General features: G+C 39.4%; 1 protein-coding gene across 2 annotated transcripts in view; it reads left to right on the top strand.

The window, feature by feature from the left end:
- The window catches only part of LOC124857944 (matrix metalloproteinase-16-like), an 86,966-nt gene extending 60,720 nt beyond the window's left edge, over positions 1-26,246 (top strand). For both annotated transcript variants that reach the window (XM_047349549.1, XM_047349550.1), the window contains 5 exons: positions 594-811; positions 15,375-15,513; positions 21,632-21,782; positions 22,006-22,121; positions 25,359-26,246. In XM_047349549.1, coding sequence (XP_047205505.1) covers positions 594-811; positions 15,375-15,513; positions 21,632-21,782; positions 22,006-22,121; positions 25,359-25,693 — 959 coding nt within the window. In that variant the 3' untranslated portion in view covers positions 25,694-26,246. The remainder of the gene's footprint in view (positions 1-593; positions 812-15,374; positions 15,514-21,631; positions 21,783-22,005; positions 22,122-25,358) is intronic.
- Positions 26,247-26,826: the final 580 nt, after the last annotated feature.

Raw genomic sequence — 26,826 nt, 5'->3', positions numbered from 1 at the left:
GTTTCTATATTGATTTTACCATATAGCTGAAAGATATGGGCTGCTGTGTCACTTCATATTTGTACCCCAGGGAAACAGGGAGTTATGGATTAAGAATTAGACGTTCCTACATACAGTGATAAACCCAAATAAAGTTTAGGATACATTTACAAAATTCAAAATTTGTGTTTATTTTAAAGAGTTTTTTTAGAGGTAATTGTCAGTAATCAGTAATTGTCCCACCAGAGATTTTGTTAAAAGCAATTATGCTCTAAAAGAGGAATTTTTCCACCTCCTATGAGGTGAAATGAAAATGAAAGAATATGCATGAAATTGTGCAATAAAATATTGTTTATTGTTAGACTTCTTACACATCGCATAAATGTTGCCTGAACTGTAATTTTCCTCAATGTCAGCTTTTGTGCTATTGACGGATAAAGTATTGGTAATGTCTCTACAACATCAGAACGTTATCTTTACCTTATAATCTGTTGAGGAGTGATTTATTACACCGCTCCCCCCCTCACCCCCCCTACAGATAAATTGGTTTGGGCAAAAATCAACATGCTGCAGATATGAGAAAAATGAGATTTATTTTCTCCAACTTTCTGCAGGACCCCCTGATAGGAATCCCCAGCCCACCAAGCCTCTACCCACTGCACCCCCTCCACGCTCCCATCCTCCCTCGGACCCCCGCAAACCCGACAGGCAGACGCGACCTCCGAGGCTCCCCCCAGGAGACAGGCCATCCCACCCTAACGCCATACCAAACATCTGCGACGGAGGCTTCAACACTGTGGCTATACTGAGGAGAGAGATGTTCGTCTTTAAGGTAAATAGACAGTTTGTTGTGGCAAAACAAACCCGGGGCCTTTTCTCACATTTTTACCGTTTCAACCATGCAGCTGAAGTCGGGATCTCTTAGCGATGAGAGCAATCACTCTTTACAGTCCAAAACAGCACTTCATGCCTCAAGATAGTTTTCTCCTCCTTGACTTTTCTGGCAAAAAAATGTATTAGTTATTGCCTGAAACAACCACAACAAATTTAATGCAAAACTGTTTGAATGGTCTGTTGGTTTGAGGTTTGCCTGGAGAAAAACAGATTCTGCCGACTGGAGGTGAATGAAGAATGAATTGTTGAGACCTTGAAGGATTGCATAAATACACAGGGTGTGATCTTTTCTTCAGATTTATCACGGGCATAGAGCACATAGTGTGGAGACAGGTAATATCAAACATTTAGTTGGAAAGTTGCCTGGCGTTGCTTGTAGAAAAATGGTAAAAGCTACTAAAATAGGAAGCTTTTCTGTCTGAAGGAGCCCTTTGCAGGTTATCTGGGGCCCCACAGATCAGAAATTTGGATAAAGTGGAAATCTAACCAAGACGACCCAATTAACAGTGCAAAGCTTTTCTCTAGTGAATGAGAAAAAAAACAACATTTATCCACGGTGGAAGCTTATGAACACAAGGCTTCGAAACAGAGACTAACCTTAAGCCAGCACAAAGCTGTCCTGTGTTTTTCACCAAGTGGAGAAGTTGTGAGTTTGCTTTACGTGAGAGTGGGTTTTTCTGCAGATATAAATAGATCCCATTCACTGGTTAAATAGGAGGCTTGTGAAGGGGAGGCATGGAAAACCCTCTTGATATCTTTGCTCTCCCCTCCAGACACCAAGGTTTTGATCTAAACCCCCCGAAAAAGATAAATCTAGCTTTGAGACGTAACTGGTACGCGTGAAAGCATTTAACCAAAATTAGACTCAAAGCCCACTTTGTGTTTATTTTCATTTTTTTTCACAATAGCCTAAAGTCTCTGCCTGTCTCTTTCACATGATGTTGGCAGCCTTTATTACTTTCAGGCCCCAGGTGATGAGGCTCGTGGGACTTATCCAGCTCTAAGAGGAAATGTCAAGACAGACATAATGTTCAGCTATCATCGGGCTATTTTGAGTTTAGGAAGTCAAGAAGACAATAATTAAAATATGTGAAATTAGAGATGCACTGGTAACAGTTTTGGGGACCAGTTCTGATTTCTGAATTTACTACTTGTCTGGCCTGAACTGTGGTCAGAATGATATTATTTGTGAGAAAATACTGCAGTTTTAAAGTAGCACTGTCACGGTTTACTTGATATTGGACCCCACAATGCAGACGAGCAGGCAGCGTGATGGTAAGTGAAGAAAAGGTTTTATTACAAAAACTCACACTCAGCAAGAGGCAGGAACAAAACAAAAGGGCAGGCAAGACAGGCATGGCATGATCAAAAAGACAAGACTTGGTTAGAGAACAAGTCATGAGAATGAGAGATGTTTCCGCGACGACTAACAAAACAGGTGTGAATATATGGCGTGAAAACCAGGTGGAGCAAGGAGACAGATTAACTTGAAGCAGGTGAACCGAATAAACTTAATTAACAGAACAAAACGTGACTGGAGCAAAACAGAGACTGTTGAACACAAACTAGAAAAACATGAAGCAAAAGCATAACCAGATCCAAAAACCAAATTTGACAAAACATGAACAAGACGACAAAACAAAACCAGGAAAATAAACAGAAACATGATTCAAAACTTGGAACAGTGAAAAACATAAGGAAAAACCCGAAAGCAAAAACCAAACAACCCCTAATCATGACAAGCACATCATTTCCAGAAATGCAAAATATAGAACCTCAAACAATAACAATGTATCGTTGAAACAATCACGGTAGATGAAACTATGAATACATTGAAGCAGATATTGAGGCGTTGCTTATTTTTTGGTTTTCAACCTTCTTACCTACTTCTGACCTACACATAGTTTTAGTGTGTGAATTTTTAAGCTCTACACTTTATATAGTAAAGTAGAGGTAATGTAATGTAATGTAGAAAGTGCCAAAACAACACCCCTCAAGCATTTACAGCTGCAAATGTCAGCAAACCAGTTTAGAAAGCAGTTGGAGCTACTGCTTGGCTTAAGTTACTAACAAAGTTTCAAATGTTTCCGCAGCACCAGCTCACATTTTCCCAAAGGTCCAAGCAAAATCTTCTGGGAAACTGGAGGACAGCGATGAATTGTGGCAGAACTTGTGTAAATGTAGCTGTAAAGCCACTGCCTTTACTTCATTAGGACCACCAGTAACATAAAAAATCAAAGATTTGCTCACTTGTTTAGTGCAATCAACAACTCAGACTTTCAGACCTGTTTCTCAACACGAAATCATCAAAACATCAGGAGTTTCACTTGGATTCAAAATGCTAGTGTGTTCCCCCTAGAGGAGCAGGTGGTCCTTGTGTTTCTTCACCCTCAGAGAAAGTTTGGCCAGGTTTCTCCTATATGACTGACATTTCGTGTTAACATCTTTTTTCCCCTTGCAGAGGAAGTTGTCCAACTATAAAAGAGTTTATCTGGAATCATAATTAGAGATGTTTGTATTACTCCAGACCCTGATAAATTTCCCTTCAGAACCTGCCAAGACCTACAAATGAGACATAAAGACTGGTTAAACTGATGGCTTACATTTCAGAAATGATGTGCAGTATCATTTTTGCTTATGTTGTGTTGCTTTACAGTCATTTATAACAGTAATTTCTTCAGTGCTTGGTAGTTCCATGAATTATTTGCTTGGTTGCGATGGTTTTTCGAGCCATTTGGCCTGCACCACTCGGCTTTACTCACCATGCTACTTGATGGTTTTATAAGGCTGGAGTACCGTCTATGCCAAGTCATTACAGCAGAGATCTAAGCATTCGGTGCAGACTGCAGATGCTGGGGAACATTTAGAGTAAAGTTCATCTGGTGTAAGTACTGTGAAAGCTGTAAAGTTTTTCTTAGTGGCAAAAGATGCTTTTAAGATGTTGAATGTAATGTTTTGACTCAACCTGATATATATGGTGGTTTTACTTTTACTCTTACCATATTTATGTATGAGTCATATTTGACTTTGTGTTATATTGGGAGCGACACTGTTGAGTTGTAGATTCATTTAAATGTGCTCTATTGCACTTTGAGAGGAACAAATAAGGCAAAAAGAAAGTGTAAATTTCCACCACGCTTACAGAAGTGCTTTGTTCACAGTGTAGCTCTAATGAATACAGCTGTATTGACTCGTAACTGTGGGTGTTATTTTCACTTGATTGTTTTCTCTCTTTGAACGCACATCAGAGCCTATTAACATTACTGTCATTTACACGTAAATAGAACATTTCCTCCTAATGTGCTGGGATAATAGCTGTATATACTTCAGGATGGTGAGCCAGTTTTCCTTGTGCTTCGGCATGTGAACCTTTCAGAGTTAGATATATCAGCAATTTGCACCTGAAGCGGCCCCTCGGCTCTGGAAGATAGGGAGACCGGAGATTGTTCTCTGCCATTTTGGAGACGGAGGTTGCGTTGTTTTTTTCAATATATTCAAATGATCCACGTATAGAGGTGTAGGAAAAACAGATACACATGCAGCCGCAACGTGGAGGGTTCTTTACCACAGCAGGACTTAGTAGGCGATTATAATCAGCAGTGTGATAGCATGAAAAGTTATGGATTGGATAAAGGCCGTGGACATACACACCAAAAAACCTGCCAAAAGTTGAAGAGGTTAGCCTGATTCCTTTAGATGTTTATTCTGTTATGATGCGTTGATTTTACAAGCTTAACCCTTATCATTCATTGGCACTTAGTGTACGTCCTGAAAAGAAAGATTAGGATAAATGTTTTCCAAGATATCAGAACTACAGCCATGTGAATACAGTGGCTTGCACTTTTCACATTCACGGAACTTGTTAACATTTCAAAATGTCAAAAAATCTAATTTTATTTAATAAAGTAGCGCATCATTGTGAAGTGCAGGGAAAAACATACTTGGTTTTCAAATTTTCCTCCTAACAATCGGAAAAGTGTGGAATGCATTTGTATTTAGCCCCCACACGATAATGCTTTATATAACCATCCTTCGCTGCCATTAAAGTTGCAGGTTTGTTTCTTTGTCTTTTATGATGCAGCTTGTTTACTAACTTGTACACTGCCTGCGTCATACAGACATAAAAAAATACATCAACGTTCACAGTGGTTGGCAGCTTATTCTCCAACAATCGTTTTCAAACATGTTCTGCTCAGGAGCATCAACACTTAAAATTAACCACGGCTGAGGTCCTGTAATCTGGTCTTTCCTGGCCCACTTCAGTGTGTGTTAAAGGCACCAAGTGACCCACGTGTATTAATGTGCCCTCCCTGTGCTTTTTCAGAAGAATTGGACTCTAATTGGTTGCAGTGGATTGTATTTAGGGGTATCAGGGCAAATTGGGCTGAAGGCATGGCACATTCTTCAGATTTTTAAATGCAAAAGATTTTAGAAACAGTGTTCTTTTATATTTTCTGATGCACTACTTTACACTGGTCTATCATATTAAATTCCAATAAAATATATTCAAGCTTGTGATTGTAACCTGATGAATTGTGGAAATATGTATAGGGTATAAGTATACTTGCAAGGTCCTGTAGGTATGTTACTGGATGAAATGTGGGGTCTGACTCTTCCATCTAACTGTGCTCAGGCCTAATTTACACCTGGTGTGTGAATCTGAACTTACAGGCTGGCAGTCATGCTTGTGTAGGTTGTAGTTTTATGGTCACCTATTTTTCTTTGTAGTGAGGTGACACGGGGTCAGTGAAGGTTCACTGATGACAGCCTGGATTCAGTGTCACCAGTTAATGTCCCATTAAAATTACAAAGTCACCAGGTTTATCGCTACAGTTACTCCAGTTTCAACTCACAGTGAACTCCCAAACCATATGGCTTCCCAATGGAATCAGGGGTAGAACACACATTCATCCATATGCATGGATTCATACATGACTGGTGCTTTTCTTCAGCATTAATTGCAACCAGCTCTCTGCAGCTGTTCCACAGATGTGCTAGACCGTGGTATGCAGTCTGACTGCAACCAGACACAAAGTTTCCAGGACTCTATCAGGGTTTTTTTTGCTGTAAAATTTGGACGTACAGTCTCAGATAGTATTATTAGAGTTTGGATTTTGAGTTTATAGCTCACTGATATCTTGTCAGTTTGTAGAGCCAGAAAATCCATACGGGGATTTGGAATTTAGGTCAAACATTTGCTACAACATACTTTCCGCTAAGCTTTAATATTTTCTTGATGGTTCGGCAAGACAAACACAGCATTACAGAAAGTGACATTAAAATGTCACTATTTATTGATTTTGTTATATTCTCAAAGCTGATTTTTCATAAAAACTCAACTGTTTCTCTTTATTCTCTATGCATAAAAGTTGAAAGTGATGAATCAGCTGGTAGATGATTGTTGACAGCTTTACTCATTTTGCCCAATTAACCTCTGCTTTCAGTAATCAGAAAATTGTCATTCTTTTGATGAAAACTGGAGGAAGCTGGAAGATAATACACAGATTTGATGTAAATTTATAAGGGATATCCTAGACATAAGTTTACCTAATCATATAAGACTAAAACACAAAAACTGTACTGAGTAACAATTTATTTCCAGGGTGCTACATAAAACTAACAATTAAAATAAACCACATTAATCTAATTGCAGTATAAACCAAATAATGCTGCCATTTTTTACTTTTATACAAGTACTGTAGCATTGCAGGTGTAAAATTTGGAGATACTGTCGTTTAAAAAATCTTTGTTTTATAAGGACTGTAACACAAACATAACAATTATTATTTTAAACTCAGTTTTTATTCAACAATTAAACGTCCATTAAAGATAAAAGGGTGCAGTAGGTTTCTTTGTAGAGTTAGAAGTTCTGAATATAACAGGAAATTATGGTATTAAAACATTATTGCCAGTGTATATGTCCTTAAAATTCATCAAGTTTTTACTAAACTCAAAACTAATTAGCATCAGTGAACATGGTATTTGTTGATGCATTACCAGATGAAAAAACGTTGAGAATTGTTAGTTTTGACGGGTTTAATTAACCTGGAAAAGGTTTTTTTGCCTGGCAATTCCCGGTCACAAAAACATTCTTCAGGTTTTTACTAAACTCAAAACAATAAACTCCTCAGCAGACATGCTTTTTGATACTTTAACAGACTAAAAATATAGTTATAGACACAAAATGCTCTTTGTTCTCTCTCATTTTCCTCGTTCTTCACCTCTTCAAAGTACCCTGTCCATCTTCCTATCACACATGTTGCACTTGTTAGTACATTTCCATCTCGCTTCCTAATCACCAATCCTGCTGAACATCTCACTGTTTCTCTCCCCACATGTATAAACCCTTCTCTCCCTCCTTATTGTCCAAGTTATCATACCAATTACTATATGCCCATCTACCTATCTTTACGCTGAGTCTCCCTGTACTCCTGGTGACTGTATTCAGTTCTCTCAGTGTCCCACTTCATCGTCTACACAAGATGTAATCTACCTGTGTGCTCATACCTCGGTTCTTATTAAACCACTCTGTGTTTCTGTCTCTTCTGGGAGAAAGTATTCACTACAGCCATTTCCGTCGTCTTTTTAAAGTCTACCACCATCTGTCCTGCATTCCTGTTCTGGATACCAAACCAGCCCATCACTTCCTCATTACATCTGTTCCCTGATCCAACATTTTCATTGAAGTCTGCACCAATCAGCACTCACTCACTCGCTCCAGAGTTTCTCCTTTTCATCAAACTCATATCCTACATATGGGGCATAACCACTAACAACAATGAACATCACACCTTCAATTTCTAGCTTCAGACTCATCATCTTATCTGACACTCTTTTTAACTGCAGAAAATTCCTGGAAAACTCTTCCTTCAAGATAACCATTTCTCTTTCCATCCACACCATGGTAGAACAGCTTGATCCCTACTGCTAAGCTTCTAGCCCTGCTGCCTTTCCACCTGTTCTTCTGAACACACAGGATGTCCACCTTCCTCTGCATTATATCAGCCAACACTCTAGCTTTTCCTGCCATAGTCCCAACATTCCACTTCCCTACTCTCATTCCTAGACCATTGCCTTTCCTCTTCTCTTTCTACCAACTTCTCTTTCTACCCCTCTTCTTCTTCTTCTTATTTGTTGACCAACAGTAGCCCAATTTCCACCGGTACCGCCGTCGGTCACCAGCACCATTGGCGGTCATTGTTAACCCAGGCCTTGACCCATCTGGTATGGAAATCATTGTTCGTGGCTTGCATGGTAGATGTGGAAAACGTTTTATGGCAGGTGCCTTTTCTGATACAACCCTCTGTATTTATCTGGGCTTGGGACCAGTGCCATAAGGACGCAGGAAACTGCCCCCCCCCCCCGAGACTGAATGTAAATATATCTAAATCTATCTCTCTCTATGTATATACATTTTATTTGGTACACCTGTCCAATTGCTCGTTAACGCAAATTTCTAATCAGCCAATCACATGGCAGCAACACGATGCATTTAGGCATGTAAACATGGTCAAGACAATCTGCTGCAGTTCAAACTGAGCATCAGAATTGGGGAAGAAAGGTGATTTAAGTGACTTTGAAAGTGGGATGGTTGTTGGTGCCAGACGGGCTGGTCTGAGTATTTCAGAAACTGCTGATCTACTGGGATTTTCAGACACTACCATCTCTAGGGTTTACAGAGAAGGGTCCGAAAAAGAGAAAATATCCAGTGAGCGGCAGTTCTGTGGTCGCAAATGCCTTGTTGATGCCAGAGGTCAGAGGAGAATGGCCAGACTGGTTCGAGCTGATAGAAAGGCAACAGTAACTCAAATAACCACTCGTTACAACCAAGGCAAGCAGAAGAGCATCTCTGAACGCACAACACGTCAAACCTTGAGGCGGATGAGCTACAGCAGCAGAAGACCACACCGGGTGCCACTCCTGTCAGCTAAGAACAGGAAACTGAGGCTACAATTCACAAAGGCTCACCAAAATTAGACAATAGAAGATTGGAAAAACGTTGCCTGGTCTGATGAGTCTCAATTTCTGCTGCGACATTCGGATGGTAGGGTCAGAATTTGGCTTCAACAACATGAAAGCATGGATCCATCCTGCCTTGTATCAACGGTTCACAATCCAATAGAGCACCTTTGGGATGTGGTGGAACGGGAGATTCGCATCATGGATGTCCAGCCAACAAATCTGTAGCATCTGTGTGATGCTATCATGTCAATATGGACCAAACTCTCTGAGGAATGTTTCCAGTACCTTGTTGAATCTATGCCACGAAGGATTAAGGCAGTTCTGAAGGCAAGAGGGGGTCCAACCCGGTACTAGCAAGGTGTACCTAATAAAGTGGCCAGTGAGTGTACATATACTGTATATCTATACTGTCACCAATCTCCTCATTTCCTGCCAGTGGTTTTAGTACTAAAAAAGCGAAGATAATAAAGGCTACAGTTTTAGTGGCTTATAGATAACTTTTGTAATATTCATCCACTGATGCATGTTGTAATAATGTTATGCTGTTGCTGCTGCTGCTGCTGCTAACATAAACCATCAGAGACTGAGAGTTGAGGTTGCACTCAGTGACCCAGGTTTCGATCAAGCTTAAAATACCTTAAGTGTGACCCTGAGTTGATACTTCAGACCATATAAGGACGTACATTATATATTCTCAGCACTCATTTATAAGGACAGCTATAGAGCAGGGGATTCTGGGAGGCCAGAGGGTCCCTTGCAGTTTAGGATTGCTGATGTCTGAGACATGCTCTGACTCCCACATCCAATAATGAGAACACAGTAGCACTTTATGTTTCTCTTTTTCAGGTCTAGAAAGACAGATGGATAGCCAAGATAAAGCAGGGCCTCCTATTAGGTATTTTGAACCATATCTATAACATATGTGTTTACCAATTTTAGACTGTGATAATCAACTCTAGCTGTTGCTGAGTGAGTTGTAACAATTTAGACCCAAATTATTTCACAGTTTTGCAAAGAGTTTTAAGAGAAAGCAGGTTGGATGTAATCAGTGCAGTCATGGCTGAAGGATTCATATGACAGCTAGTAGGTGAATCACTCATTTGCATGTTTTTCTGCATATGCCAGCTTATCTTGTCTATAAATCATCAGGGTTCAAAGATGATTTTTTAGTCTGTGCCAAATGGCGAAATAGAAAAACTGACCATTTCCCTTGATTTTTCCCACTATTCTTGGCTAAACTGTCTCTGGGGTATAGCATACACAAATGAGATTGGTCTCTGTTTTTTATCTACAAATACCCAATTTTCTCCTGATGTTAAATATTCCGTGGTGTTAATTCTAACTTAAACGTCTGTACTTTAAGCATAAGAATTTTGGCTGTTCACCAATACTTTAGTTGCTGAACAGCATTCTGTGCAATTTGGGTAAGGATGGTTACATTTCTGATTAAAATGCCCCTGTGTTGGGTTAGTCAGACCAAAACATGTCCCACATGGATCAGCTGTAAAGCTACCTTTGAGGTTGGAAAGTTGTAACAGTGATTTTCACAATGACAACTACAAAATCTAATGTGAGGATTAAATAGTTTTGATCCAAGTTCTGCATATAATCATTGAAAGAGATTATTTTAGCCAACTTTAAGAGCTATAAGTTAGTGTTGGGACCCCAGCCATGGATTTCAACATTTAAAGCCCAGTTTGATTTTTCAGGATTTTCTAAATAAATCACAGTAACCTTCCTCCAGCACAGCCAGGAACAGGAACAAGAGGGGTAACAGCGGACTTCCCATGACGTCACTGTTTAAATAAAAACCAAGCATTCCAACAAACAGACCTCTTCCACAAAGATCCCCAGTGGAACTGGAAGGAGAGACGCTAATGTCTCCTTGCTGGCAAACAGACATTACTCTTCAACTTGGATCCAGAGTGACTACAATCACAACAAAGTTAAGTAATGATTTGCTGTTTGAGGATCCGGCATTCATTCAATATAAAGGGTGTAATGAGACAAGCTTGACTTGGCTTTTCTTCTGAGGGCTCCAGAAGGAACCCTAATTGAAGTGGATTTCCACACGGCCTGGAAAAGAAGGCCGGGACCGCTTCGCACGCCTTCCTGTGTGCACGTCCAGGTAGCGAGAGCTACCCCGCCGCATCGCGGCCACTTAAGGAGTGGAACGTGTCTTTGTCATACGGTTCAGCCGGACTGGCAGAACAAGCCGCCCTACTCCACAGCTAAGGAGGTTAGCTGCAAGTTAACCCTTTTATTTACCCACAAGCGGATGTTTTTTTTTTCCAACATCCAGGACAACTCCTCCTCAGCACGGTTCATGTAAGAAGTAATGTTTGGGCAGAGAAGATTAGCTTAGTGTTAAATAATCTAAATAATGTTCATTTAATGACATTTGTTTTGTTTGTGTGCAGATACTCCGCTACAGTAAGTGGTAGCAGACTAGCACTCAGCTAATGATGTGTTCTGTGTTGTGTTTTTAAAGTTAAGACAAACTTTATTTAAAGGGTGGTTTTTAAACACAGAAGATCCGCCATAACACGCCGTCCATGCTTAACCCATTTATCAGTGGTATTTTAAAGGTATGTGTTTGATTCTGGTAACCAGATATAAGCTTCTTTTGTTAGCTCCAACTGCTAACAGCTAAGAAAACATGCTCGCCCACTTTATGAGTCAGCTGAAGATCATTTACCCAGAAGGGTTGTTAGTTTCCAATCTAGGAAATAATATTTCGCAAAATTTTATTTTACTAAATGTGATAACTAATTAAACACCATTAAGACCCATTTATCCAAACGATTTGGTTCTTGTTAAAAATGATATTTCCTTAAATATTATTTTAATAAATAAATGCAGCTAATTAAACATTGTTGAGAATTGGTCATCCAGAAGGTTGGTTTGATTCAGCAAATCATTCTTTAAAATGTTATTTTATTAAAATGTTTTATCTCATCTTGCATTGTGAATGGTTGTTTGAAGGTGTACCAATTATTACCTAAGTTGGTTCCAAGACTAACTTAACTTCATTTCCACATTCTTCAAGATAATCCACATACATGCATATATACACAAACATAAATATTGCATGGTAATGTTGAAACACTCTTTCGATCATAGTTTTCAACCATCTGTGGTTCACTTGTTTATATTGTACATATCATCCTTATTCTTTCATTCTGCTTGGTAGTTTAGTTGGGTTGTTTTAGCACAGTAAAGAGTTTGTTGATTGAAATATGTTTGACATATAAGTTGACTTATTTTTGTTAATAAATTCTTGTATTTTAAGAAATTGTGTGAATTCATTCTGTGTTTTGCTGTTCAATAATGTTAGAGCTTGGCTCATCCCTTTCAATGTTGTCCTAATACCTTATTGGGCTGGTATTCACAGGACAACCCTTAACAGACCAACATATTTTTTTAATAAAATATTTAAGTATTAATGTTAAATAATATATTCATAACATTAGAAAGCTATTACAATGGGATTGAAAATATTTATTTCCTTCCTTGGTTTAGCATCTAATATTAGTAGTTATTGTTACAAAAACCAACAGCCTCTGTGTGTATTCTTTAGAAAATATACTATTTATACCTTAACTCTGAGATTTGCAAGAGACTGTCAAGATTTCTAAATCCAGTATGTTCCAAAAGAGAGCTGAAAGCTCAAAAGGATTGCTGTATTTGATACAACCTTCCTGCTATCTACTGAAGGTTTTGCTCTCTCTTTCTCATTCTCTTGCTGTCTGACTGAACTTTAGAAATGTCTCAACATGGTGTAGAAAATACTGTTTCCTGGACCTGTGCTGTATTGATTTTGACTTTTACAAAATGCTGAGGTCTTCTACAGTTTGTTTTTCTTTGCATATTTTCCGCACTGGTGGATAAAGTTAATTTATCTCAAAGATCAGTGTAGAATTCATAGTCTGATAAAGAACATGTAATAATTCAGCCCTTCAACACCCTATTTTACAAAATAGAAAACATGAAACTAAAGCTGTGAGTAATTGCAAAATGCTTGTAGAAACCTTTCTGCAAGTGTGTCTGAGCTTTATTTTCAGAGAGGGAGTGTGTCTTTTCTACAGTCAGAAGCATTCAAAGGGGTTAGATTTCTCAGTTTGAACTGTTTTCAATTACTGGACAGACTTTGCAAAGAGGAATGTGCTGCACTGTTTAAATCTATGGAGACAGCAGGTATAGAGAGCGTGAGTGGGAGAGGAAGATCGGGGGGCCTGAGAGACAAAGGGGAAATGAAAAAGGAACAGGAGACACTGTCCAGGGAGAGTGGAGTCCCAGTGAAACAATTGGATTAGGCGAAGAGAGAAAAAGAGTAAGATAAAGGGTGTTTCATAAATAGTCAGTTTAGCTTTGACTGTGAAAAAGTCAAGGGGTAAGGATAAGTCGTCTCCTCTCTCGCTCTATATCCCTCACTATGTACGAGGTCAGACTGTTTGGGCCAAGCTAAGCACATTCAGGAGGCGCAATTGGCCGTTCATCGCCAAAGGGTGGGACATCTCGCTGGGCTCTAATGGCTTTCGCAGCTGGGTCTCCCCCAGCGCCTTCTGTCATCAAGTTTCACCCAACATCAAAAGGACACACCTTCCACTTGGCCACTCTCATGTCCTCCCTTACCTCCCACCCATAGGAAATCAGACCCTTGGTTTCTCATAAAGCTCCTGGCTATCACTTTGCCCCCTCAGTACGTGATGGTTTTCCCAGTGTGTCCTTCAAATTCTGCCTGTATAGCAGAGACTTCCCAGGAAACCTGAGAAAGTGTGTCTTTGAGGCATAACAGCTGTCAAAACAGCAGCCAGAGTTGATCAGTGACTGCAGGCTCTGTTGTTTGAGCAGCAAAGCAAGCACTTGTCTTAAACTCAGTAGTGTCAGATGGAAGAATTTAGTGCCAATAAGGTTACAGTACACAGAATTACAGTTTTTTTGTTTATTGTTACATCAGGGCAGTGTGTACAGTGATATCAATGTGTGATAGAAACTTAAAAATAAGAGATTTCTGTATATTTCCCAGATGAAGTTCAACATGCTGGCTTCACGTTTATGAACTCATATATACTACGATAGTGACAGGACCAGTGCAAGATAGAACAAGCTGGTTCTAGCTAAGAGACATAGGGATTTGGTTATGCTCTGCTTTTTATATGTAATATTCAGATTTCTTACTGTTTCCTAATTAGGTCTAATCACAGTTGCTCACATGCTTTTGTAGTTAAGCAGGGTGTGATGGCATTTAATGGCACAATATTCCTTTCAAAGCGAAGTATGAATCAGCACCTGGCTGTAAATATTGTCCACAGATTTGAAGATGAGTACCTTAAGTATGACACCCTGTATCTCTGTTTAAGACTGTTATTTTGAAGTAATACAGCAAAGACTTTTTGAGTTGCATTGAGCCATTGAAGAAGTGTCCACTATTTTTGGAATACCCAACAGAATAAAACAGCCACAGTATGACAGCCAAGATACAAACTATTTATGAGCACTGCTATAAAACATACTGGCTAACCATTAGCCGCTAATGACGCCAAAGTCGGCACCTGCTTCAGAGCCTATGAAATTAATAAACACATTTTTTAAGGAATCTAGACTGCAGCTGTAGATCTCTAGTTCAATGATGAAATAACAGAAATTTATGAAACCTTTATAACCTTCTAAATGGAACATTTATTGTACAAAGATTCTGTAAATCTGTTGGATATTCATGCGAAAAATACGTCACTTATCATCTTGTATCATCAACTGAATATATTGTCAAACCTCCAGTAGTTACGTTTTTGCAAACTATGAAAATAATAAATCAGAAAAATGGTCAAATTTTGCATATGAATTTTTCTAATATTTCGAATTATTTCCTGAAGACTTTGTATCATAACTTGTACAACTTGTACTAATTTTTCTTCTCTGATCCCAGTTTGGCCCAGATAACTCTTATTATGATAACTGATTAAACTAAAACAACTATAAGAGAAATCTGATAGACAGTGCTTTTTTGAATCATACGGCATAAAACTGTAATATACAGTACTTAGATGCTAAGTACTGTATATTACAGAAAATTACTTTAAATTGTGGACTGTCAAACTGGAGACAAAATGCCCCAGTGGTGGACTGAACTGAGGATTGATTGGTACAAAATGTCTTGTGGCAGAGGGCTTCTTTTTGTAGCGATCAAGCTTGGTGTGAAGTGACCAAAACTGCAAACATGAATCCAGTGTGTTTGGGAACTAGTTTGTGTTTAGTGCACTTATTTTACATAAGCATCTCCTTTCAAAAATTTTGTTTATGTACAATGAGCCAAAATTTGCCACAAAACTCCCTGACCTCAGCAAGAGTCCTGAAGATATTTGTTGGTGTTTTGCCTATGTCACAAGGGGCAGAGGCGAGTTTATCCCATTTTCAACAAGACATCTGCTGAACCTCTTTGACAAATGTTACCTTTACCTTTTCCACCTTCAAATAAAAAGTTACCATTCCTAAAAATGTATTTTATTGTTTTCTAATGACATTTTCATCCATCTCAGGATCACTGGGTTTGGCGGATGAGAGACAACTCTGTGTTGCCGGGATTCCCCATGCTCATCAGCGTGTTCTGGAAGGGGCTGCCATCAAAGATAGATGCTGTCTACGAGAACAGCGAGGGCAAGTTTGTCTTCTTCAAAGGTAAGCCATTGTTTACCAGCACCACTCATCTCTGCCTTTATTGTGTAGCTTCTCCATCGGGGACCAGTCCTCAGACAGCTTTGATCCTAAACCTTGACGCAGATATTGTGTTTGTGTAATCCTGGTTTATGCGATCTCTCTTGTGTCTTGTTTAGCCACAGCAATCTTTACCTCGAGATCTGTTTACATGGGAGTGTGGTGTTCTTTTTCATAAGCTTGTATGCTCATGCTTCTTCCAATATCCTGCATGCATTTTCAATGAATGCTTATAAGAAATATGTTTTTATCTGCTCACTCAAAGCACTGCCTTGATCTTATCTGTGTAGGACTTTAGTGTAAATCTTGGAAAGATTAAAAGTGTTTTCCTCGGTTGGAATATCCCATATAATCCAACCGATCTGATTTTAAATAATACATGTGCTCTGGTGTTGCTTATGGCAATATACTGTATGTTCAGTATAAATCATCAACCGTAGCTAAACATCTCTCGTATGGATTGCTTTAGGAAATTACTGTTGATTGCAAGACGTTTTACTGCAAGCTATGCTTTAATGAAGCATGATTTGAGAGATTTTTGTTGTGCTTTTGATTTTGTTTTTACATATTCAAATGTAGACCAAGCAGTAAAAGAGCTTTGAAGCCAATCATGTCGAGAGCCAAGAAGACACTTGAAAGAAACGTCAAACAAACTTGGCAGTCTGTGTATTTGCACATCCTTCAGAGAAGAAAAGAGGAAGACAGAAACAGGGAAGGAGAGGTAGAAAGAAGGCAGAGTGGTGGGTGATGTAAGTAGATGCAGGCAAGCCATGAAAGTGTGCTGGGATAAAAACTACAAATCCTCTCTCAAAGCCATTTCTATTTTCAACCACAAACAATTCCTGGAAATGCAGACTACTGCTCCAGCGTGTGCCACAAGCCCTGCAACCTGGATTTCACTGCCTTTTCTTACACTCTGCTTACTAACCAGACTGGGTGGATTTAGAAAATCCATATTAACAGAATACCATTTCTCATTTAAACTTGCATAACAGATTTGCCTGAAGGTCTTATTCTGTCTGTCCATATTTTGGAGAAACAAGAAAAGAAAAACAAGTCAGGAAGAAGGTTGGTATGAAAGGAAAATGCAGTACTGCACTGTCTGTCCCATAAATGATCCCAAAAACCAAGAAAGCACAAATGGAAACCGTGACGTCTAGATTTCACCGAGGTCATGGCTGTGGCACTCATTAACTTTGTGCATTAAATCCATCCCAGAGACAGTCAAAATGTTAACACCTCTGGTGTACATTAAACTTAGAGACAGCAAGGGTTGTTCATTGCTACAGGGAAGTGCTCTGCCAGTTGTCTAGTCATTGTTTCCCTCTATATTTTCTCAGGCACCTGATGTTAAACTGTGGAAGATTATTTGATTCAGCAGAACCAGGCTTTGTTAATACAGCTGGCCCTTCATAATACCTCTATCACACCTTTTAATATCTCCCTTGCGATTCAGTGGTGCAGGAAGGGTCATGCTTTTGTATTGATATCGCTCCTTGCATTTGTAGCACACAATTCCATCACCATCTAATCCAGGTTATCTAGCCAGTCACATGGTAAATCCCCCAAAGTGCACTAGAAGGAAACCATCCAACTTTTTTACTCCCCTTCACGTTCCATTTGGCCATATTCCACTGTATAGTACTTAGTATGAAAAAAACACTGTAGCATATTTAAGTCACAAAGAACTTTTGTGTAACTTTTGTGAACAAAGAGCATTTGCTTATGTTGATGATAGCAAAGGCACACGTGACCATGACTAGCTTTAACTAGCTAATATTAGCTAAAACTAATACCTGAAAGCACCACATCACTTCCTCAGTTATTTTTCCTACTTTCTCCACTTTATTTCATGTAAAACATTGTTTCTTAGAGACTAAAACTTGAAACTGTTAAAATTTAAAACTGATAAACTTTATATAACGGGCAGGTTCAGGGTACTCTTCCCTCTTGTAGCCCTGTACTAACAACAGCGATGTGCCTTTGAGATAAAAGTGTTTTCTGATAGCTTAGCTGCCATTACTTATATATAGATTGTGTATTGTCAGTAGAAAATAAAAATGTATTAAGACAGAGCCTTTTCTTGAAGTAGAACGAAAAAGTACAATAAAGTATGTGAACACAGTGGTCTAAGCTTTAGTCAAAAAGTTTCTGGTTCTAGGAAATAAAAGTCCATCCCTTGGGGTGTTGTAAGCTGATTGACTTGACATGCTAATGTTGGTGACAAACGGTAGGGCAGAGGAACATGTTTAGGCTAGGTGGGTAGATCTATTTGTAGAAAGTAGAAAGTAAGGACATGTAGCAGAGATCAAAGGTGGTGAGTGCTGCCTTTTTTAAATCTGAGGAACAGCTTGGATATTTACTTGAAAACTGACAGACCTAATATTTTCTCCCTGTGTGGTGTAGGTTAAAGTATATTGGAAAATCCAGTGAATTTTGTTAGTTGAGTATAAAAGTGCTCAACTATATTTTTACATTGTAAATAAATGTTACCACGAGGTTACAGGTGTACAAATATCCTTATTCCCTTATCTTTTGGACATATTTTATAGAATAAAATTGTATTCAGCTCCACCCATCTTGCCATCAACTCTGACTTGTGTTTGTGCTGAAGAAAACCATCCCCGCAGTGACACAAGGTAGTGGCAGCCTCATGCTGGGTTGGTTCAGGTTGATGTGTGGTATTAGACTTCCACACAAAGAGCATTTTGTAGGTAGGCCAAAAAGTTAAAATCTGCCCTCACCTGACCCGGAGCAGTTCTTCCACATTTGCTTTGTCACCTGTGTAGTTGTTGGCAAACTGTGAACAGGACTTCTTATGGCTTTCTTTCAACGACAGCTTTCTTCTCGCCACACTAGATTTGCAGTGTGGGACAAATAGTTGTCCTGTTAACATATTCTTTCTTCCACTGGAAGAATCCCGAGTTCCTTCAGAGCTACCATGGGTCTCCTGGCTGCTTCTCTGATTAATGCTTTCCTTCCTCAGTCTGTCAGTTTTGGTGGACGGATATATTTTGTTAGGTGCGCCATACTTTTTCCGTTTTTGCCTCGATGATTTGAATAGTGCATTTAAATGTTCAAAGCTTGGACTGTTTTATCACCAAGGCCTTTGGATTCTCCACAACGGTCTTCCTGAAAGACAGCTGAAAAGCAGTTGTTTGCTGTTCCTTCGTCTTTATCATGCAGTTTTCTTCTCTAACAAACCTCTGAGGCCTTCATAGAACAACTGGATATATACTGAGATAAAATTACCCATTTCGGGTTATTCTTTTCTAAGAAAAAAAAAAACTGGTTTTATTGTGTGGCTGCATGTTGATGCTGTTGGTAGCACTGTTGCCTTGCAACAAGGAGGTCCTTGGTTCGAGTCCCGGCCTGGGGTCTTTCTGCAAGGAATTAGGTCTCCCTGTCCATTAGTGGGTTCTCTTCTGAAACTCTGCCTTCCTACCACAGTCCAAAATCATGGCTGTTAGGGTTGATTGGTTTCTCTAAATTGCCCTTAGGATGTGCATATATGGTCGCTTATCCTGGTGACCTGTCCAGGGTGCACCCTGCCTCTTGTACAATAACACTAAAGATAGGCACAGGCCCCCCAGCCTCGTGACTCTGCATGGATGAGCGGGTGATAATGGATGGATGTTTTATTATGTTTTTACTATAATACCAATTAAAATACAGAGAATTTTGTGGTTGTAATGTGAAAGGGAATGGAATGGTTCAAGGGGTGTTAATAATTTTGTATGGGTATTTTGTCATTACATACAGGACATTCCATACAATGCTATGGTCAAGCAGGGGGAATTTGTAACGGCTCTCTGCTCTTCAGCAGCGGCCTGGGCCAACAAAACATCAAAGCAACCATCACAGCTCTTTAGACAAATCTCAGTTTTAATCTGCAGGCTGGTTCGTGTTGGCTGCCATTTCGAAAAATATCTAAATTAAGGAGAAAAGTCATATTTTGCATTAAATTGACTGAGAGAGAAAGGGTATCCAGTATGTTTAGGGGAAGTATTTGAATCATCTTAAAATTACTGCTTTATGGGGGCTGGGAGACTGGATAAATCCCAGGGTGTGGTCTGTTAATGTCAGAGGAAGCCTGACCCACAATGAGCGGAGAACTGTATGAGAAAAACATGAAATGACAGGAATTTCCTTTCCAACAGAAGGCTATCTATCCCTGTTAATATTCAACCAACACCCTGTACTACAGTTCCTTCATTTAAGCCCTGTTAGTGCAGATTTAGTTTTTCTGGTTAAATCTACATTTTTCTGGACTTTACAATGGCAGAGAGCAGCTATGAAAAGGGCCAGGATTTTGCCTGACTTTGTCCAACCATTTCCCATGTTTTTTGAAGAAAGGAGCTCAGGGCATCTGATTGCTGAGCTTGGGATGAATAAAGATACAACAACCTCAGTTAGCACTCTCATATTTTCCTTTTGAATGCATGATTCTGTGTTTTCTTTGGCAAAGACATGTTATGCCTTGAAATATTAATTAAACTGTAAAAGCCAAATGAAAGACCTTGCTTAGATTGGTACAAAAACAACTAGTCAGCTGTCAAAGTGTTCCCTTTAACCTAAATACTCCAAAAGGAGCAGGTTAAGTGATACAACGTGGAGAAAAATCAGTCCTTGTGGATTTTTCCCTACCTGAGATAAACCAAAACCGCTAGGAGACTAATAAAGATATAATGTTTTTAAATATTATCAATTTGTTGACAGGATTGTGCTTTTCCTTTGTGATCTCGCCTTCGATTTTTCTTTTTCTCCTGTAACATCCACCTCCCTCGCTAGCACCTCTTCCTGGCCCACCCCTTTAACTCCTCCAGTGATACAGAAATGCATTTCCTGGGGTCACACTGTGTCAAAATGTGCTGTTTAACCCAATTACTTCACAGGAAGGAGACCAAATACATGGAAAAGCAGGCAACAGGAGTCGGTGAAACACTTGCAATTTTTAGGTTGGAACATGTATGGAGAAATTTGGTTGGGTGGGAGTTTGGTTGGAGTTGAAAACTCTCAAAAAAGGGCTTTAAGTGTCCGTTTTGTCATTGGTTTTTCTTCCAGTGTCACTGCTGTTTTTTTTAAAATCACAATTGACTTGTGACTAGTTCAGTTTGCAAGCACTGAACAGGTTCCGCAGTAAGCGAGGGTCAAAACAAACTATTACTCATTTTACTTGCTTCTTAAAGATCATGATTTTTAAATCATGAAAAACAAGTCACGGGAGTTTTAATTAAAGAGCCACCTCCACTAGGATAGGGTTAGGCTTGGGTGCACATGAACAATTAAAATAACATGGAAACTTAAATGTATTTTAGTTGTTGTATCAAAAAAACAATCATATAGATATATCTAGATATAGATATATCTATATATCTATATCTATAGATATATAGTTATAAATATAGATACAGTATATATATATACACATTCTTTATACAACGTGATGCATCTCAAGAGTTTTTCATTCTGTTAGTTTTGATTATAGTCGCTTACAAATCATGAAAACCCAGTTATGTTTCTCAGAAAATGTGAATATCAGAAAGGACAAATCAAAAAGTACTTTTAAAAAAGAAATGTTATATTCATGCCTACACAATAATGGGGGACTATGGACAGTTGTCCAGTAGTTACTGAATCTCTCCACAAGGACGCTAAACCACAAAATGTCATTGCTAAAAAAGTTGCTTGTTCACCGCTGTGTCCACACAAAATATTGGAAAATTGAGTGGAAGGACAGTGTTTTGGAAAAAGGTGCACAACACACAGCCTTGATAGGATTGTGAAGCAAAGCCATTTTACTCAAGGTTAACATCCTCGGAGAATCTCATACCAGCCTATGCCTAATCCAGAGTAGCTTTAAGCAAGGGAAAGAGACCGTTTTAACATATTCTTGTCCTGTTTCAAATCAGGGAAATATCCAGATCCAAAAGAGTAACACAAAGCACCAGGTTATTGCCTAATGTTTGCTATGAAGCTTTCTCTGCTCTTGTCTAGTGTTTGTTGCTGTACAGTGATTTTTACTGTAGTTTGTCTGCCTTGTTTTATTTATTCAATCTTTCTGTTTGTTCCTGATATGCAGGAAAGCAGTTCTGGGTATATAAAGACACAAAGTTGGAGCCTGACTACCCAAGAGACATCACCCAGTTCAGCCATGGCATGCCGTCCCAGAGCATCGAGACGGCAGTGTGGTGGGAGGATGTGGCCAAGACCTATTTCTTTAAAGGAGACAGGTGAGGACCACTGGAGAAAGCAGAGATACAAAAAGATTTGGAACATATGTGTTTGTAAAGATCCAACATATTCAAAACTGGGTTTGAAATGCTCTCCGATGGAACAACCACTTAACCCAACATGTGTTAAGACACCATATTACACCATCTGTTGTCAGTTTAAATTGTATATTTGCCAGCTTCTGCTTTGTCCTCCTGTGGCTCATCATTTGTTTCTGTTTAGGTACTGGCGCTACAATGAGGAGAAGAGAACCATGGACCCTGGGTATCCAAAGCCCATCTCAGTGTGGAAGGGGGTCCCTGCTTCAACACAGGGGGCCTTTGTTGACAAAGCCCATGGTACGATCTGTCCTGTCCAATACTGTTCGGTGGCAATAACAGCACCAGTATGTTCAAGGCAGCATTGATTTTAGTTGATCACCAGCACATTCTCTGTGGGATCTAAACCAGGCTAGAATTGATTGAAATTTGCCCCAGTTATCTGCTGATTTTTAGCTGGTGGTATACTTCCATGTAACATCAATGGAGATAGAGAGCATTTGCCCATTGCAAACAGTTTAGCTTAAGTGTATTCTCAAAATCTTGCTTTGTTTGTTAATATTTTTGAAAGGAAACTGTTTCACAATTAGCCCATAATGCAGTAAGACCCAATTGGAGCAGAACTAAAGTACAAAGGACATGATTCCTGCTGGGCACTGGTTTAGGCCAACTGGCCCTCAGCTGTTAGGAGGTGGAAAGTCTAACTCTCACAGAAATCACTTATAATCCAGTGAGATAATGTTAGGGAACGGGAAAAGCTTTTGCCTTCAGACGCTATGCCAGGTGTGTTTGGTGTATGACATTGGCAGCAACACAGTTGGAAAAAGAAGGGCAGGTGGTGTTGAAAGCTCTGCCCATCTGCGCCGAGTATCTGCCGCCAGATTTGTAGCTTTGTGTGTGTCCAAGCGAGGTCATGGAGCAGGTATCTATTGGAGCGTGAAGGATGGATTCGTATCCAGCAGGGTTATACATGTGTGCGTTTTTGCTTGTCTTTGTGTCAGAATGCGTTTATTAGCCCGTCTGTCAGATTGCGGATTCTGTGTGTCAAGTATCACGTTCTCAGCGTTGACCCAGATAGACATAATGTCTATCCTGGAGCCAATGATAACATGAGAGAGACAGCAGGCTTTTAGCGCTTGAGGGTATTGATGACCTAGCTATATTGCACAGTTGTTTTGGCCAGATAATATCTTGTATGAATACTGAACTGCATTCATGTGAGATACATTAGTGCAGAGCTTCCCAAGTACAGTCCTTGGTAGCCACTATCCTGCAACTTTTAAAAGCAAACCCTTCTTCCAACGCCAATCTCCACTTTTCTGTATTTACAAATAAAGTAAATGTTTTAGCCAATTAAAAACTGTGATCTCTACTGGGGAATGCGTCTATAAATTGCAGATTTTGTTGTTTCTCTAATTCTAACGTGGTCTTAATGACAAAGCATTGAAAGTCTCAGTAAATGGGGTTTCAGGATAGAAATAATTGTAAATGTTTTGAAGACCTTCTGTTTAGTGTAGAATCATCAGGTTTAGGTTTTTAGACTCATTAAAAAACTGTGAAATGAGCCTTAACTTTGGCAACAATGGGAAACTACATTGGTTATTTTAATGGTGTAAGCGACAAATGGTTAGCCTGTCATGGTATTCTCAAAGTGCTTCCAAAATATTTGCATCTAGTCTGTATTGAAGGTTTTCACCAAAAGAACAAAGTTTTAATGGATCTAAGACTGTGTTACAAAATCTCTGTTCAAATTTTGCTAATATTTTAGATCTTTAACTAGTGGTGACCAAATTAAGTGCAAGCTCATGAAAAAACTAAACTAACCGTTTAGTTTTGTGCTAAAAGGAAATGGCAAGAAGATGCTAACTTTGGCTTTGTTAGTGGCTAATGGTTAGCTAGTCTAGATATTCTCACAGTGCTTGTCTTTCATTTTGTCAATGCTTCAGTTTTAAACTGGGTACCCAAACTGCTGCCATACAGATAATTTTATACTGATGGTAGCTTCTTCAGTGCTTATGTAATGGATGGCTGGCAGCTAGCCCCATGACAAGTCTGAATCTTGAGTCAACACAAAAACCACCTCCTATCTTACCTAACAATACGAGTGTCAAACACAGATACAGGTTAAGGTTAAAGCACTCACCCTGATATTCAGGGCTAATACTTTCCAAGAAAAAGTCATTCTTACCAGATGAATTGCACTTTGTACTCAGATTTGAAATAGACGAGAACTATTTTGACATTTTAATAGAATCCCCCAGTTTAGCCTGGGTAGCTCCCTTCCTGAGTCCACTCCTCATTCTAGACTAATTGTTCACCTAAGCTAACTGCTTCCTATAGTTTTGTACGTGGTGTTTGGTTTGGTTTAAAATAGACCTTGCTACGTCAATAACTGTGAGTGGTTGATTTATGTCTTACACGTTTGGCTCATGAAACAAAGTTTGGAGATCCAGTTTTGCTCAGGAAGTTTTGGCAGTTCGCTGGCTACTATAACACTGTTAGCATGTTTAGCCTTGAATGTTGCACAGGCTTTGTGCCAGTTAAATAAAACATGTCCAGTGTTGTATCTGTAGCTCTTCTTCTTCTTTGTGCCTTTTGATCATTTTGTCTTACTCCAAGATAAATCTTTGAAAAGCTCACCCTGTGTTTCTTCACTCCTTCAGCAGGAACATCTCCATCTAACAAGTGATTAAATAAGCCCAGGCCCTTCCCTGCTTGAAATTTAGGCCATTTCTCCCCTCATCTTCCCCAAGAAAATGTGTGCATGAATAATCAATGAACAGGCACAAAGTGTGAAGGAGGCCAGAGAGAACGGGGAGAACTTAAGATTTCAGCCATGCTTTTGGGCTCAGCTTTAATAAATAGCATTCAAGCATTTCAGGGACTTAGGAGATGAAGCAAAGTTTAATGTCAGCCCAAAACACACAACCTTTTATCAATATGTTGATATGTAGCAGCAACAATTATGTTTTGGAAATGTCTGCTAAAGTTTGTGTATTTTTTAACTGTAAAGGGTAAATCACGGCATTTTGTGTACTGTTGTGTGTTTCTTCCTCCGGGTGCTGGCTCCTGCTTGAGTATGTATTAGGGTCTATGACCAAGTTAATTAAACCTTAGGGACAGTAAGAACCTCTTGCCAGAGCAGAAAAGCTAGAAGACAAACAACAGATCAAAGTTAGAGCAATGCAATGTGTGTTGGAAACTGTCTTAGATATATTTGTTTTGTGAAGTTAAGAGTTTATTTTTGTCCGATTTTTGATTGCCGGTTTTTGTATAGCTTGGCATGCTGATAGCGATTTTAGATGATTCTGATTCCTCTTTAAGAATGAGCCGTCATTAATTATTAATATTGCTAGTAGAGGCAACATCACTAAAGAGTGTTTTTGTTGCCACAACTTGTAAGCACTTACATACAGTATGATGGGTTCATAGATCAGAAAAACGGATTTTTTGATATCAGACTGGCCAGGAATGAACAACCTGAAAATCGTTTGATTCCTGGCACTTATGTTTTTTTCTATTTCCTTTCCCCCTCAGGTTTTACCTACTTCTATAAAGGAAAGGAGTACTGGAAGTTCAACAACCAGTTACTACGAGTAGAGCCAGGATACCCACGCTCATTTGTCAAGGACTTCATGGGTTGCGACCGGATGCCCAGGGACCCCGGCCGTCCACCAGCCGATGACGGCAACTCGGATGTGGTGATCGAGTTGGACAACGAGGCCAGCACAGTGAAGGCCATAGCCATCGTCATCCCGTGCGTGCTGGCGCTGTGCCTGCTGGTGCTGGTCTACACTGTAGTGCAGTTCAAAAGGAAGGGCACACCGCGCCACATACTGTACTGCAAACGCTCCATGCAGGAATGGGTCTGAGCTGTAAAAAGACTAAAGAGAGCAAGGCGAGATGAGACGCTACCAGGAGAAAAAAAAAAACAGGACTACCGTCACTTTTATAAAAGGAGGGCAGCTGACTCTGGAGCGCTTTATTAAAAACCACAGCCATGCCTCCTTCTCTCTGGTGGTCTGATTCTTTTGTGCAGACCTGCAGAAATAGCCAGACATTCTGACTGTGATGCAGGGGATCCCAGAACGTAACACTGACTTTGTTAGCCCCCAGCCTTTTTAACAACACGGGAGCCGGAGGGATCTTTGCCAGAACAGACCTTTGGTCCCAGACAAAAAAAAAAAAAAAAGAAAACACAGAAAAAAAGAACAAGACAAAGCAAGAGGGTCAGCATCACTTTGTATCTCTGAAACTTGACTTCCTAACCCCATCCTTTTTTATTTTTTTGCCCTATCTGCTTACAGTCAGAGGGAGGGCATTTAGGGGGACACATACTCTTCCCACAGGACACTGCATTGTCATCTCTCATATCAGGTTGTTGGGAAAACAGCAATTTTCTATTCCCTTGATGGACTTCCCAAATCTCCCCTTCAAGAACCGTATCACCTTGTTACCAGTCATCAAACGCTTTCCTTTATTTGAGTTTTTTAAATTTATGGTTTGAGGAAATTGATTTAATTAAAGAATGGAAGTCCTCAGCTGTCCCTTTAAGAAACTCCTGAGACCAAACTAAACCAAAAGAAGTTAATTTCTTTCCAAAGAGGATCACATTTTTTGTTGTTGTTCTCATTTTAGTTGATTCTTGCCCTTCTCTGGAACCTTGCAGCGTTTAAGAGTCGGGAGCTCTGACTGTTGTGGCAGTCTGTTTGAGACACAGGGGCCAAATCATTCTGCAATATTTTAACTCGCCTTAAATATAGAGCATAAAACTTGTGCTTGGTTTTACTGTTTCATGGTTTTTATCTTGTTCTTGTCTGTTAATTTTTTATTTGTATATTACTTTTAATTTTGTTTGTTTGTAAAGAAGCTAAAATAAGTGCTTCTCGTGATTGGGATTTTGTGGATTTTATTACACTACGCAGAATAATCAGCACTGGTTTGCTGGGCCATTCTGGACACAGTATACAGTAGGTTCGGCCTGTATTGCGGTTAACGTATTGTA

This window comes from Girardinichthys multiradiatus, chromosome 21, assembly GCF_021462225.1.
Source record: "Girardinichthys multiradiatus isolate DD_20200921_A chromosome 21, DD_fGirMul_XY1, whole genome shotgun sequence".
Classification (NCBI taxonomy): Eukaryota; Metazoa; Chordata; class Actinopteri; order Cyprinodontiformes; family Goodeidae; genus Girardinichthys; species Girardinichthys multiradiatus.
Note: the sequence above shows the minus strand (reverse complement) of the source record. Positions and strands in the feature narration are given on the sequence as shown.